Raw genomic sequence first — 13,080 nt, forward strand, 5'->3', positions numbered from 1 at the left:
GAAAAATGGAGCATAAACAAAGGAGCAACAAAAACAATAGCAAGATAACAAAGATGATTAATGAAGTGTAATTAATATTACATTAATGAAACAATTTTCACAAGTTTTGAGAACAACCTCTTAACCTTAAAGATCTCCCCTTTAATGAAAATTACACACTATCTGATACAAATCACTCTAGATTTTCCAAACTCCTTTTCCCTTGTATTATCCTCCATACAACATTGTCTGTGTTGATGTAGGCCTTTATATAAGGCCCACAACGATCATGTAACAGAAGTGTGACAATTTCGATATATAATTAACGTACATTTAATAATAATGTTTAATACAAAAAAATTGCGGAAGTCTCAAAATTTCGAACTGTTAAAAACTTTAAATCATAAAAATTAAAACTGTTTAAAATAAAAGTAAAATATTACATCTGATAAAAATTATGGTTTGGTCAAAATGAAAAAAAATTCATCATCATCAAGTCATCAATAAAAGCAGCTAAGTTTTCGATAAATAGTAATTGTTGGCAGCCTGGATCGAAACTAAATCCTGCAAAATGTTGTCATTTATGATACAGATGACAGCCGATTGAATCGGTTGGCACTAAACGCCAAGCACAATTTCCTATCCAACTCAAAATACAAAAATTATACGCAACATTTACAAAATAATAATTTAAGTACGAACTTATAATTAATTGACACCGTTGTATACTTTTACTATAATCTTCTACTGTTCCATACTTAAGTCATTAAAATACCATTCTCAATCCTGACAGAAGTACGTTACTGTCACTTATACAATTCGGTAATTTTAACAATTAAGTAAGTTCACTTGGTTAATACTCATAACCATGCAATGATTCATAGGATCAGCACTAATCAAGTTCATCGCTGATCAACAAGCACAACAATATGACACCAGATATATATAAGGGTCTGGTTAGGTGAGGACCGTAGTTCTAAACCCTAACTGTGGTGAGAGTCATCATCCCTCCAATACAATTATGCTCGAGCTCTACAGGATAGGTAGCTAATCCCCTGTCTTACACCACATTTTACGTGCCGGCCAATACGGGCGCGCGGAATTTTACATGCTAGTCTATGGTTCAACATCACCTTACTATCAGGGTCATTCAATCAATATTCATTCATGCATTTTTATTACTAAAATTTGACTTTGACTTTGACTTTGATCAACTTAGGTGATAACCTCTTTTATTTAATAAAATTCTTAATTATAACGTAAAATTTACTTTTATGTCTTTATACACGTTTATTATTAAATTTTTACACATTAAATTTTATTCATAACTTTATTTTTAATAGTTTTCTAAATTCACACTAATAACTTAATATTCTATTAATAGTCTCCAAATTAATATTTTTCACAAGTAGCTAATAAAATCTATTTCTCTTTAAATAAGTTTCCAAAATCATCATTTCTAACTTTACAATAAATAAAACTTTATTCTCTTCAAAAAAATCAAATATTCTAATTAAAATTCAAGTTAAAATTTCATCATTTGGATAAGTTTCCAAAATTCTACATGTTTACCAAAAATCAATATTTCATGTTTAGAAAAATAAGTAAACTTATTAGGTTTACAAAAATCAACATTTCGATTATAAAACAAATAAAACTTATAATTTCACAAAAATCAATATTTCTAGTTTTGAAACAAGTCAAATTTATAATTTTCACAAAAGTTAATATTTCGAATTATAAAACAAGTAAAACTTGTAATCTCACAAAGTCAATATTTCACACATAGTTTGAACGGTAAGTATAATAAAAATACTTTAACATTATTTTAGGTTAAATAGTTAGCAAATAAAGTATTTTGTACTAAATGGTGATTAAAAGTTACTTTTATTATGAAATCTCATATATTCAAGAAAAACACTTCAATATTTAATAACTTATAAAAATTCCTCAAAAATATCTTTTTAAATTGTTATTTTATTATTATCACAAAAATAGCTTGTAATAATTTAAAATAGTAATCAAACTCTCTTTTTTTATATGATAGTGGTAGAATGGCCTATGAGAATTTTAGGACCTTTTCACATAAAACATAAAAAAAAACAACTTAATATAATTTATCATACTAATTCCTAGATTTAAATAATTAATATAACCACTTAAAAAAAATAAAAATTTTACGCAATAACTTAGAAATTTACTATAACTTTAACGATAAATTTTAATCTCAAACTAAAGTATAGTAACAATATTCTTAGTATAACCATACTTGATAAAAAATATGTTCATAAAATAACTTACTACCTTATATATAGGAAAATTTACCCTAAATAATTCAATCTTTTCGCGATTTTCCTACAATAATCCCACCTACCGATAAACCAGGAATAATCCGAACTTAGGAGGGGCTTTGCCTTGGGTACACTCAGGTAACATGCTACCTATTGTAGCAAGTCATTTTGAATATAAAAAAAGATAAATTACAAACATATTACAAAAAAATCGCAATTAAACCCCCTTAACAACCCAGCCCCACTGCCACCATCTCCCTCTCACCGAAGACACCATCACACAGCCGCCAACACCACCACCACAACCCTTTTGTTTTAGTGGCACACAACCGCACAATTTTACCCACCCACAAAATCGCAAAACTCTATCTACATCTCCACCTAATTTTCAGATTTTTATCAAAAAATTAGGATTTGACTTAGCTAGGTGGTGGTTCGAGAGGTGTTGGGTTAGTGACGGCTAGGTGAAGGTGATGGCCGGTTGTTTGCGGGTTAGAAGAAGTAGAAGTGAGAAGATTTTCAGAAATTGGGCAGCGGTGGAGAGGGAAATTAGTGACTGTGGTGAGAGGGAGTGGAGAAGGGGAGGAGGGGGAGGGGGAGGGGGAGGGTTAGGGACTCGCCGAAAATGGGGGAGGGGAAGAGTTGGTAGCAGTTGGGGAGTGAAGGAGGAAAGGTGGCTGAAGTGGAGGAGGTAATGGAAGCTAGTGCACATATGCACAACATGAAGCAGCAGAGATAAGGGAGGGAGAGGGGTGGATGGCAGGGAGGGTGGGGAGGGAAAGTGGTGGCCGGCTGGAGTAGGGGATCGGCTGAGGTTGGGTGGTCGGGGTGGGGTGGGGTGGGGTGGATGGGTGGTTATTATATGAGTTTTTTTGTTACTTTTTTGTTAATATTGTAATTTTTTTTTTTGCAAGGTTACCTCTAAAAACAGGTAAAATTTTGATGAATAACATTTTTGGGTAAGTACCTCAATAATTGGGATTATTTATGATTAATCAATAGGTGGGATTATCATAGAAAAATCGTTGAGAGATTGCATACTCAGGGTAATTTTTCCTTATATATAAACTAGTTTAAAGGCTATCATAAACATATCAACAAAAATTTTAACATAAAAATTCTTAAGTGTAGTAACGTTCCTAATGTAACGAGTAACTCCTAAATATACTAACACTAGTTTAAACATAAATTATACTTAATATCACTAGAATATAATTTTGCACCCAATTTCCTACTAAAACATATCAACATATTTCATACTTTGCATATTATAAAGTAAATATAATGTAAAATTCCAAAAAACAATAGGGTACGAAGTATTAATTAGGAAAAGAATAAGAAATAAGAGTCTCCAAAATAGATAATAATGCTCCAAAGATAATTAATCCAAAATTTCAAAATATCGATATGATCTTATAAGCTCCCAAAATAAATAAATCCAAACTCCAAAAATAATGATACATTAAGTAGCCAAAGTCATAACCCAATAATGCTCCAACATGATGATGATTTAAGCTAAATAAAGAGTCCTCTAAGCTCCATCTTTATGAATTTCTTCAACTATTAATAAAGGTATTAAGTTAGTAAGATTTTAGTGATGAGAAAATATAATAAAGAATGTTAGAAAGATTTGATGATGGATGTGGAAGTGTTCTCATGGGAAAGGAGGGTATATAAGTGTATAAGAGTTGGAGTGTGGAAGTAAACTTGTAAGAGTTGGAGTGTGGAAGTAAACTTGTAAGTGTTGGAGTGTGTAAATGGGTGTTTAAGAGATTGAAGTGTAGAAGAAGGTTAGCTTGTGTAAGTAATGAACATCGTGGGTTAGGTAGAAAAGATTTTGGTTCATCAAATTTTATCAAATTTTTGTTCTAATATATACAAGTGAATATACATTGAAATAATGGGTAAGTTTGATCACAAAAATATGATAATTTACTTAGAAAATTTTAATTAAAACTATACTTAAAGTTAATAATAAAAATACAAGTCATTTTTAGGTATAAAATAATTTAATCAAAGTTATAAGGTTAAAATAATAAGTAGTAATGTTAGTTTAAGGAAGGAAACTTAAAACGTCATGTTTTACAAAAACGTAAATATAATAATAAAATTTTATTTTTCGTACTATAAATAAATAAAATAATATTCTAGTTCTTATAAAAAAAATTAATATTTGAAAGAAATTACAAAATCGGAAAAAGGTTTAGGAATTAAAGATGGTTTGAAATGGATAACCAAAGGATTAGGAATTTTAATTGAAAATTCAGAATAATTAATCGGAAGATTAAAATTAAGGTTTTGAGTCTGTTACAGATCACCGCTCCATTTTGTTTACTGCCTGTTGGTGTTGGTTGTCTTGTTCAAGGCATGAACTAAGACCCTCCTTCTCCTTGTGCACCTTCTTTCCTTATTCAAGGCACATTTTCCTTGTTCAAGACACTTTTTATGCACCTCTTTTCTTGTGTAGTGATCCAAACCTCAACCTCCAATACTTCCTTACACACACAACTTCTTCCTTCAATGTACAATTCATAGAGTGGGCTATGAGACGATTAAAATTATCCACCAAGCTAGAAAAATTGACACTTGCACTAACAGAATGGAAGGAATATTAGAGTTCTTCCTCCAAATATTTCGAACTTTGAACAGATTGAGACCTCAATAAAGATTATTTATTTAACCCTCCCAAAATTTATTATCCAAATTAGGGATCTTTTTTTCTTTAAATTCATTTCTTTACTTTACCTTCCATCCAAACAAATCCGTAGAGATATCAAAATTTATAAAATTTAATGTTGAACACTTACTCTATGACAATAACACTGTTTTGTGTTGTGTTTTCGTTTGAAGTTGTGCATCTCACAAGTTTTGAGGGTATGGTACAATTGTATTAGCATCATTTATGAAATGTAATTTTAGCAAGAAAAAAAATTTGTTAACAAGTTTAACGGTCATATTTGTTCTACTTTAGTCATCTCTTTTCTTCACAAAATAATTCTAATGGATTACTATTTGGAGAAGTGATATTATATGGTATGGAAAAATAGTGAACAAAAACATTTTTTCATGATCAAAGTTTCATCATCAGTGAAACGACATTGTACATTTCATGATATTTACACTATAAACTATTCATATTACAACTATTTGATACCAACTACCAAATGAGCTTGTGTTATTAAATCTGTGGATCAACCGCTTTGCCTAGCAGGTTCTTCCTCATTCATAGAGAAGTATTTAATCAATCTCTCACCATGAGTTGTCTCACATGCCCGAAAAACTATCGAAAGTTTTGAATGCATGAAACAATCTCTTAAGGAGAGGATTTGGGGAATACTAGTTATGTAAAAAAATATTCCCTTCATTTCTCTATAAAGATTCACTCTCTAGACAATTCAATGCTACAATCAATCTTTGACATCTCTAATCGTAGTATCAAATAAAGGTGTTCAATGGGCCAGGTTGGTGCGGGTCGAGTCAAAATTGGTTTAAACCCGACCCACTTTGACCCATGTTTAAAAAGTTCGTCAAATAGATTTTTTATTTTACTTTATGGCCCGTTGGGTCGATCTACCCATGTATATAATAATAATATCATATAAAAACATTAAAAAATTGGTAAAATATTTTCGGAACCGATTCCTATAATTAGGGCTGCACACGGTCCGGTCTGGTCTGGTTTGACAGAAAAATCAGACCAGACCAGAAATTCCGGTCTGGAAATTTTCCAGACCAGACCAGACCAGTCAAGAGACCAGACCAGACCAGACCAGACCGTTCTAGAACGGTCTGGTCTGGTCTGGTCTACGGTTTTTTTTTTTTTTTTGTATTTTTTTAATTGAGTGAGAATCTAAGATAAACGATAATCTGTAAACAAAATACATCATCAACATATTAACATTCAACATATCAAACGAGTAATACCAACATATTAACATTCAACATATCAAACGAGTAATACCAACATATTAACATTCAACATTCAACATAATTAGCAATTTAACATTCAGAATTTCAGAATGTTGATTCTTCCAATACTAGAAATCTACAATCAAACAAAATGGTGATTCTTCCAAATTCCAATCAAACCCTAAAACTGAAAATTAAGCAATTACACATGTTAAACATAAAACAGAAGTCAACAAACGGTTAGATTTAATATCAGTTGCTATATCATGTTCACGGGAATTGACTGTGAAATATATGTGAATTATATTCTTGTATGATTGCTTAGTAATTGTCAAGATTGCTTAGATTTAATATCAGTAATACCAACATAGTCAAGATTGCTTAGTCAAGTTGTAACACAGGCCACCAATTATTAACATAAAATGCCAAATTGTCAATGGAGGATGAAATGGAGGATGCCAAACAAAAACCCTAAAAATCAAAAACTGATAAAGAAACCCTAAAAATCAAAAAAATCAACCAATATACTTACATTAAGAGATTCTACACTTGATTCCGTGGTGAATGGTGAGATTGGAGAATGAAGATTGGAGGACTGTCGACTTTGAAGCTTGAAGGAGGCGTCTTTGAAGGAAGCAGAGGCGTCTGGCGTCTTTGAAGAGAGGTCGATGGGTTGAAGCTTGAAGAGTTGAAGGAAGCGAGGCGTCTTTGAAGGAGGTCGATGGGTTGAAGCTTGAAGAGTTGAAGGAAGCGAGGCGAGGCTGTGCAGGAGGCGAGGTCGAGGAAGAGAGGAGAATGGGAGAAGGCGAGGAATGAGAGAGGAGGCGAGGAATGGGAGAGGCAGCCAGCAGGAATCACGACTAGTTGCCCTAATCCCCTAAAATTTGATTTTATTACGGTTTTCCGGTCCGGTCTGGTCTGAAAATTTTAAAACCGGGACCAGACCGTTTTGGATTACGGTCTGAAAAAAAAAAACCAGACCAGACCATTTAGACCGTAGACCAGACCAAATATTAAATTTACGGTTTGGTCCGGTTTGGTTTACGGTTTAGACCAAATCGTGTTCAGCCCTACCTATAATCATTCGACTCGGCCTGGCCAGACCCTTGACACCAAGGCCCGTTAATGGCCCAACTCACTATTGACCTGACCCGCTAATAATCCGTTAAATTGTGACCCGACTAGACCTGTGCAATGGGTCGGATAAGGACCGGATTGGACTCTACTTTGAACGGGCTTTAAATGGGTCGGACTTAATGGCCCATCCTGACCCGATCCGACCCTTTTATCCTAATTCTTTAATTTTTCTTGCATCACCATTTTGATTGAGATCTATTATGCCTTATAGTAGCATGATTCTACATGGAGCCTCAAACCTTTACAAATTTGTGGTCAGTCCAGAGATTGCTTTAGTTCATTCTACAATATTGAAGTAACAATTGTGCAGATTCCAGGACAACCAAATGAATTATACAAAGACGAAAAAATGTCATTGAAAAAAAGACTATGTTGAGCATACTTCATAATTGACTAGTTTAAGTGAAATTCCAGAAGAGTAATTATGGATCATCTAACTATTAATTCAATTAACCACGTAGAGTAAAACTCCAGCCCGTGTAGGGCCCGTGAAAAGCCCACTCCATATATAGTAAAAGTTGGCCCTTCAAAAGCCCGACCCATTGAAGGCTTAACCCGTTAAAAGTCCGTCTAATAAAGGGTCGGACCTGGAGGCCCGATGGGCCCACAACCCGTTGCACATCTCTAGACCCGACCCTTGACCCGCTGGATCGACCCTCCCCGTTAAACACCTCTAGTATCAAACTATCAACACACAAAGTTTTGAAATCGAAGAGACTTTCAAAGCAAAACTCAAAAACATAAAACAAAGGTTCACTCTCAAGTCTCAAACCAGTATCTGAATTCAAAGGTACTCTCAAAAGGAAAACTCTACATAGAATACTACTCTTTACATCAGTATCAAACAGCTTCTATCAGTTAAGTATTCACAAGAAAATTTCAATTGAACTGTTGTCAATGATCACCACCGCGATTACCTGCATTCCTACTCGACCACAAGACACCACTGAACTCCGACTCATTTGCACCAATGCACTTGTAATAGGTACTGCTGCCCGAATCATCTTGCTCAATCGAAGGAATCAGGTACTTAAAGAAACCAGACTTTGTTTGTCCATCCAGACGCTTCGAGCAATAATTGGATAACCTATTCCAAAGGTCTCCAACTGTCCATTTCTGTGATACAATCTCCACAACTACCTGCATCAGATCGTCAAATTATATGATTAGAAATAGCGTATAAACTTCGGAAACAAAGGAAGTTTCTTATATGATTAACTTTCCGCGATAACCCAGAATATGTACCTGATCCAATGTTTGTAAAGTCTCCAGTTCAAATGTATAGTATGAGATAAAAGGTCGGGATGCCTGGCAAAGTTGAAGATCGAAAATCACGCATAGAAAATCTTTATACAAAAGGGCGATAAGCAATTACCGAAATAACAAAACTATGATTAAGATCCTAGTATTCGAACTCTAAAGACTAACTGTAGTGTAAAGCTTACCTGAGATGCAGCAAGCCACTGTAAGATGGACTTAATTTCAGGATCGCCGCCAAAAACACCACATCCCCAGTTTCCAGTAGCAACCCCGGCATTACTATCGCATTCTTGCGTCTGATAATGAGGATGATTCAGGAAGCCACAAAATGCCTTGTTAACCTCCCTGCCAACATCGAAATTGCACGATGTAAGAACCCTTAACGCCATATGGCTAAACATGTAATAGCAAACCATCTTAATTTTTATTTTTATTTTTATTTTTTGCATTATTTTGATCCATGAAACCTCCAAGAAACTCAAACGTCATAAATCAAAGGTACAAAAGGCAGGACAAAGTTTTTTTTTTTCAAATGTCTCTAAAACAAAGTAATGTTCTTGATTCCCTCGATCATTCAACTTATACTGATTAGTGCCAGAAAGACAGAAAGACAGAACGAAACGTACCTCAAGAGAAATTTACTCCTATACTGATTAGTGCCAGGCATTGCCAAAGCATCTATAGCAATAATTTTAGACATGCGCCTATGAAAACGATCTAATCCCCTTCTATCAACATGATCACCATCATATTGGAACGTACTATTGTACCTACACCATATAAAAAGATTGTGCGGTGAATACAGGCAAATAATACTGCACGCATCATATAGCAAGTGCGATGTTGATCACTACGCTAATTATATAACATATTAACAACCTAAAACATTTATTCGAATAAACAATTATGATAAGAGTTGTAACCACAAGATATGTTATATACTCTATTAGAAACATTAACATTCGATTCCATCAGCACTCACCCTTTATAATTGGAAAACCTTTCTGCACCAACAATTTCTATGGCCTCATTATCTTCCATGGAAGGCAAAAAAAGCATGCCAACAATCAGTTCAGGATTCATCATGAAGCGGATTTCCTCCTACGCAAAAAAATTGTTAGCTGCAAATCAAATAATTTACCCATGACAACAATACAAGCAGAATTCATATAGTAAAGCTAATTGAGCATGATTTCAACAATATCAGAGACCAACCACACGGTTACTGTAAACGAATACATAATGGTAAGTATCCAACTTAAAGAAAACGGTTGGCTCTTTGACAAACCTGGAGACACCCCATAGTCATAACAATTCCTCCAAAACTTGGGTCTGCAAAATCGACTTCCAGTGCCCCAGCAGGATGGTCTTCTATTAGGCCTGTAGGGAAAACCTTTGACAGGACGGGATCAATCAGTGAACTTTTTCGTAGCTCAGATCATTGCACAAAAATTTAGACATAATCGGAATCTCAGAGCAAATTGCTGGAGTAAATTAATGTGATTCAATTCCGCACACGTGTACCTTAAACTCACAGACGGGAGCCACAGAGTTGGTCCAGAAATCGTAAGAGGGAAGAGCAACAACAGATGGGTTATGATTCATAGAAAGAACCTTCCTTTCGAACGAAACAAAATTTGAGGGCATAGATGAACATATCCTCTCAAAATAATGAATAATGCACTTGATTTTGTTTTCCTGTTTTGGATGATACCGATCATGAATACTCCTGAGAACACCCAAAAAAGCACTCAAAGTAAATTTCTGTTGAAAGAAGACTAGGTTAACAAAAGACGGGAGAGTAGATTAATATTTCACGTACGCAAATATACTATCCATGTTGATCAATGGCATACAGTTAGCCATTCTATTGACAGTCGGAAACAAGCAAAAGAACGAACAAGACAGCAATGCAGCTATAAACTCCTATGTAGAAATAGAAACTATTGTTGTTAGTAAAACACTTTCAAAGCATACTTATATATAGTGAAACATCTAATAACAGAATCACATAATAAGTTTGCTATGGAAATGAAAAAAACAATCACACTAGGGTCTAAAGTTTCAATCTTTATCCCTAAGAATCACCCAAGACCAATGGTAAGGGTGTTCAATGCAATGAAACAACACTTCAATAAAAGCAATGAGAAACAATAAGAAACAAAGCAAAAACAAAGACACAAGATTTACGAGGTTCACCCGAACGTGGGCTACGTCCTCGGTGGTGGTTAGCTTGCTTGATTATGTGAAAAAACAATGGAGTTCTAGAGAACTCTTACAAAGAAGTATTACACTTGGAGAAGATAAAAGAAGATGGGTTTGTGTTTAGCTAGGGTTTTAATGCTATGGAGTGAGTGTATGAGACTCCTATTTATAGTAGAAGCCGTATACAAATGATTGGGCAAAGGCCCACATTAAAACATTCCCGTAAAATTTATCGCGCGCTCAAGAAAACAGAGTGTGTTCTGGACCCTCGCTCGACCGGTAGAGCGAAATACCCCTTGGTCGAGCGACTTGGTTTTTAGTTGAGCAGCAGATCAGAATGCTCACTGATCTGGTCGAGCCAACAGGCTCGGTCGAGCACACCATGACTTTGGTCGAGCGGCTCATCTGAAGCTCATAATGACTCCCACATCATCATACACACACATCCACACATCATCATACACCATTGGTGCACTCAAAGTCACACCAAAAACCCAACAGGAAAGTTTTCAAGCAAATTTCTACGTACGAGTGAATCACCATAGTACTCATTCATCATGGTCATAACTGGTTACAGAAGTTCAAGCTTTACTGTATGATAAACTAGCCCCTCTTGGACAAGGGGAATCTAAGCTGACTTTCTCAAGCCATTGACAAAGTCCTAGCCTCTGGAATTGGAAAATTACGTGGAGCTACTATTGTGAGAGACCGTCTCTTAGTGAGATAACCTCAAATAAGGAGGCAATTTTTCTCATAATATGTATGTGATGGTCTATTGAGGTGTGTCTTTAGGTGAGACCGTTTCATACAACAATTTGTGAATTACATAACAATGCATTCTTTTCAAATACTATTTGGATGCGTTATAGAAACTTGAAAATATACATGACCTACCGTCATGGACTCACGTGGACAAGCCCTCAGGAAAAGAGAGGAAAGTTGACTACACAAACTTGACTAGTTTCTTCCTAAAATCAAATGGCAGTTAGCCCACCAAGCTTATATTCTAGGCAACATCAGATCAAATGACCGATGTAGGATCACACGTGGCAATTGACATATTTTCTTTTAGTTGAGTCGGTTGTTTAACACTACAGGACACCACATAAAAGAAGGAGAAACTACTTTCTCCATGAAAGCACATAAAATAATAACAATCTCAATTCTCAATGGGGCAACAGATAAAAGACTGGATTTTTGTATCAGAAAAAACATCAAGAGGCTCTCAAATAGTATTAAATACATGTAGGAGTATACCATAATTCTACCCCATAAAAAATATGACCGTCTAAAAAATTATTAGTGACTTTTTAAACACAAAATATACATTCATCAGTTTAATAGAGATAATTTTGTGATTTAAAAATTTGTGAATATTAAAATGATACTATACTTCTACAAAAGTCAACTTTACTCATACAAATATACCTGACTGAGAAAAACAACCCCAGGTTGTTGAGGCTCCAGTATTCGAAGACCAGTTGAAACCCCATCAATTACATGATCACAATTTCCATAATGATTTTCCAAAAGTGAAGGCAAACTCAAAATCAAATCAGCCATTCGAGGGATAACTTGTTTAAGCCAATTTTTGGATTCTTCCATAGGCAGCAACTCCTCAAAGAAGATTGAAAATCCTTTCCCAGTAGATTCTGCCAAACGATCCTCAGAGGGTAAACAGAGAGAATTTCTGATGGTTGAAATAGCATCAAAAAGTTTTTTACCCGAGTCAAGTTGACACCCATGTGAAATTGATTCAAGGGTATCAGTGACTTGGGTGTTTAACCATGTTAATGTGCCTGAAGATTTGAGCTTTAATGGCGGTAGAAATGGGATAATTGATTTTAAGTCTTGGCGGTTTTGCATGATTATTGAACAGTATGCTCTGCTTCTGGGTTCTTTAGGAAATTTGGAAGAAAGGGTGAAATTTCAGCATAAATTTGAAAGACTAGAACAACGTCGTCGCATTCAAGTGACAAAGACACTACGTTATGGCCTAAGGGGTTCAAATCCTCTTGCCGGCCTGAGCCGTACATTTGACCTGTTCTATTCAAAGCTTTTATGTCAAAGAATGGTTTGTTCGGGTAGCGACTTGGTCCAATCAATTGAGCAGGGGATGAAAATCAGAAGGATAAGAAGGACTTTACACCTTTGATTTCACTAAAATAAAAAAAAAAATTTATGCCAAAAACTCATAATTGTAAAAGCAACTATATTACACAGAGAGGTAACTATGAAATAATTTTTAAAATGTTCTTAATTTATAACATTGTATCTTTTTTGTATATATAGTAACCAA

The 13,080-nt window shown here is 34.7% G+C and overlaps 1 protein-coding gene across 2 annotated transcripts; it reads right to left on the bottom strand.

Moving 5' to 3' along the window:
• Positions 1–5,784: 5,784 nt before the first annotated feature.
• LOC130808881 (poly(ADP-ribose) glycohydrolase 1-like) lies at positions 5,785–12,833 on the bottom strand. 2 transcript variants are annotated; one of them, XR_009040747.1, is made up of 10 exons: positions 12,210–12,833; positions 10,399–10,502; positions 10,101–10,305; positions 9,865–9,969; positions 9,559–9,677; positions 9,203–9,346; positions 8,762–8,921; positions 8,562–8,624; positions 7,254–8,456; positions 5,785–5,912 (listed from the first exon to the last, which is right to left on the bottom strand). XR_009040747.1 is itself a non-coding variant. In XM_057674420.1 (9 exons), exons 1-9 carry the CDS (start codon positions 12,645–12,647, stop codon positions 8,211–8,213), a joined length of 1,584 nt encoding a protein of 527 aa, XP_057530403.1. In that variant the 5' UTR covers positions 12,648–12,833; the 3' UTR covers positions 7,229–8,210. The 2 variants fall into 2 exon arrangements, 1 of the variants encoding a protein (XP_057530403.1); XM_057674420.1 differs by lacking the exon at positions 5,785–5,912 and having other exon boundaries at positions 7,229–8,456.
• Positions 12,834–13,080: the final 247 nt, after the last annotated feature.

Source organism: Amaranthus tricolor, chromosome 3 (genome assembly GCF_026212465.1).
Source record: "Amaranthus tricolor cultivar Red isolate AtriRed21 chromosome 3, ASM2621246v1, whole genome shotgun sequence".
Lineage (NCBI taxonomy): Eukaryota > Viridiplantae > Streptophyta > Magnoliopsida > Caryophyllales > Amaranthaceae > Amaranthus > Amaranthus tricolor.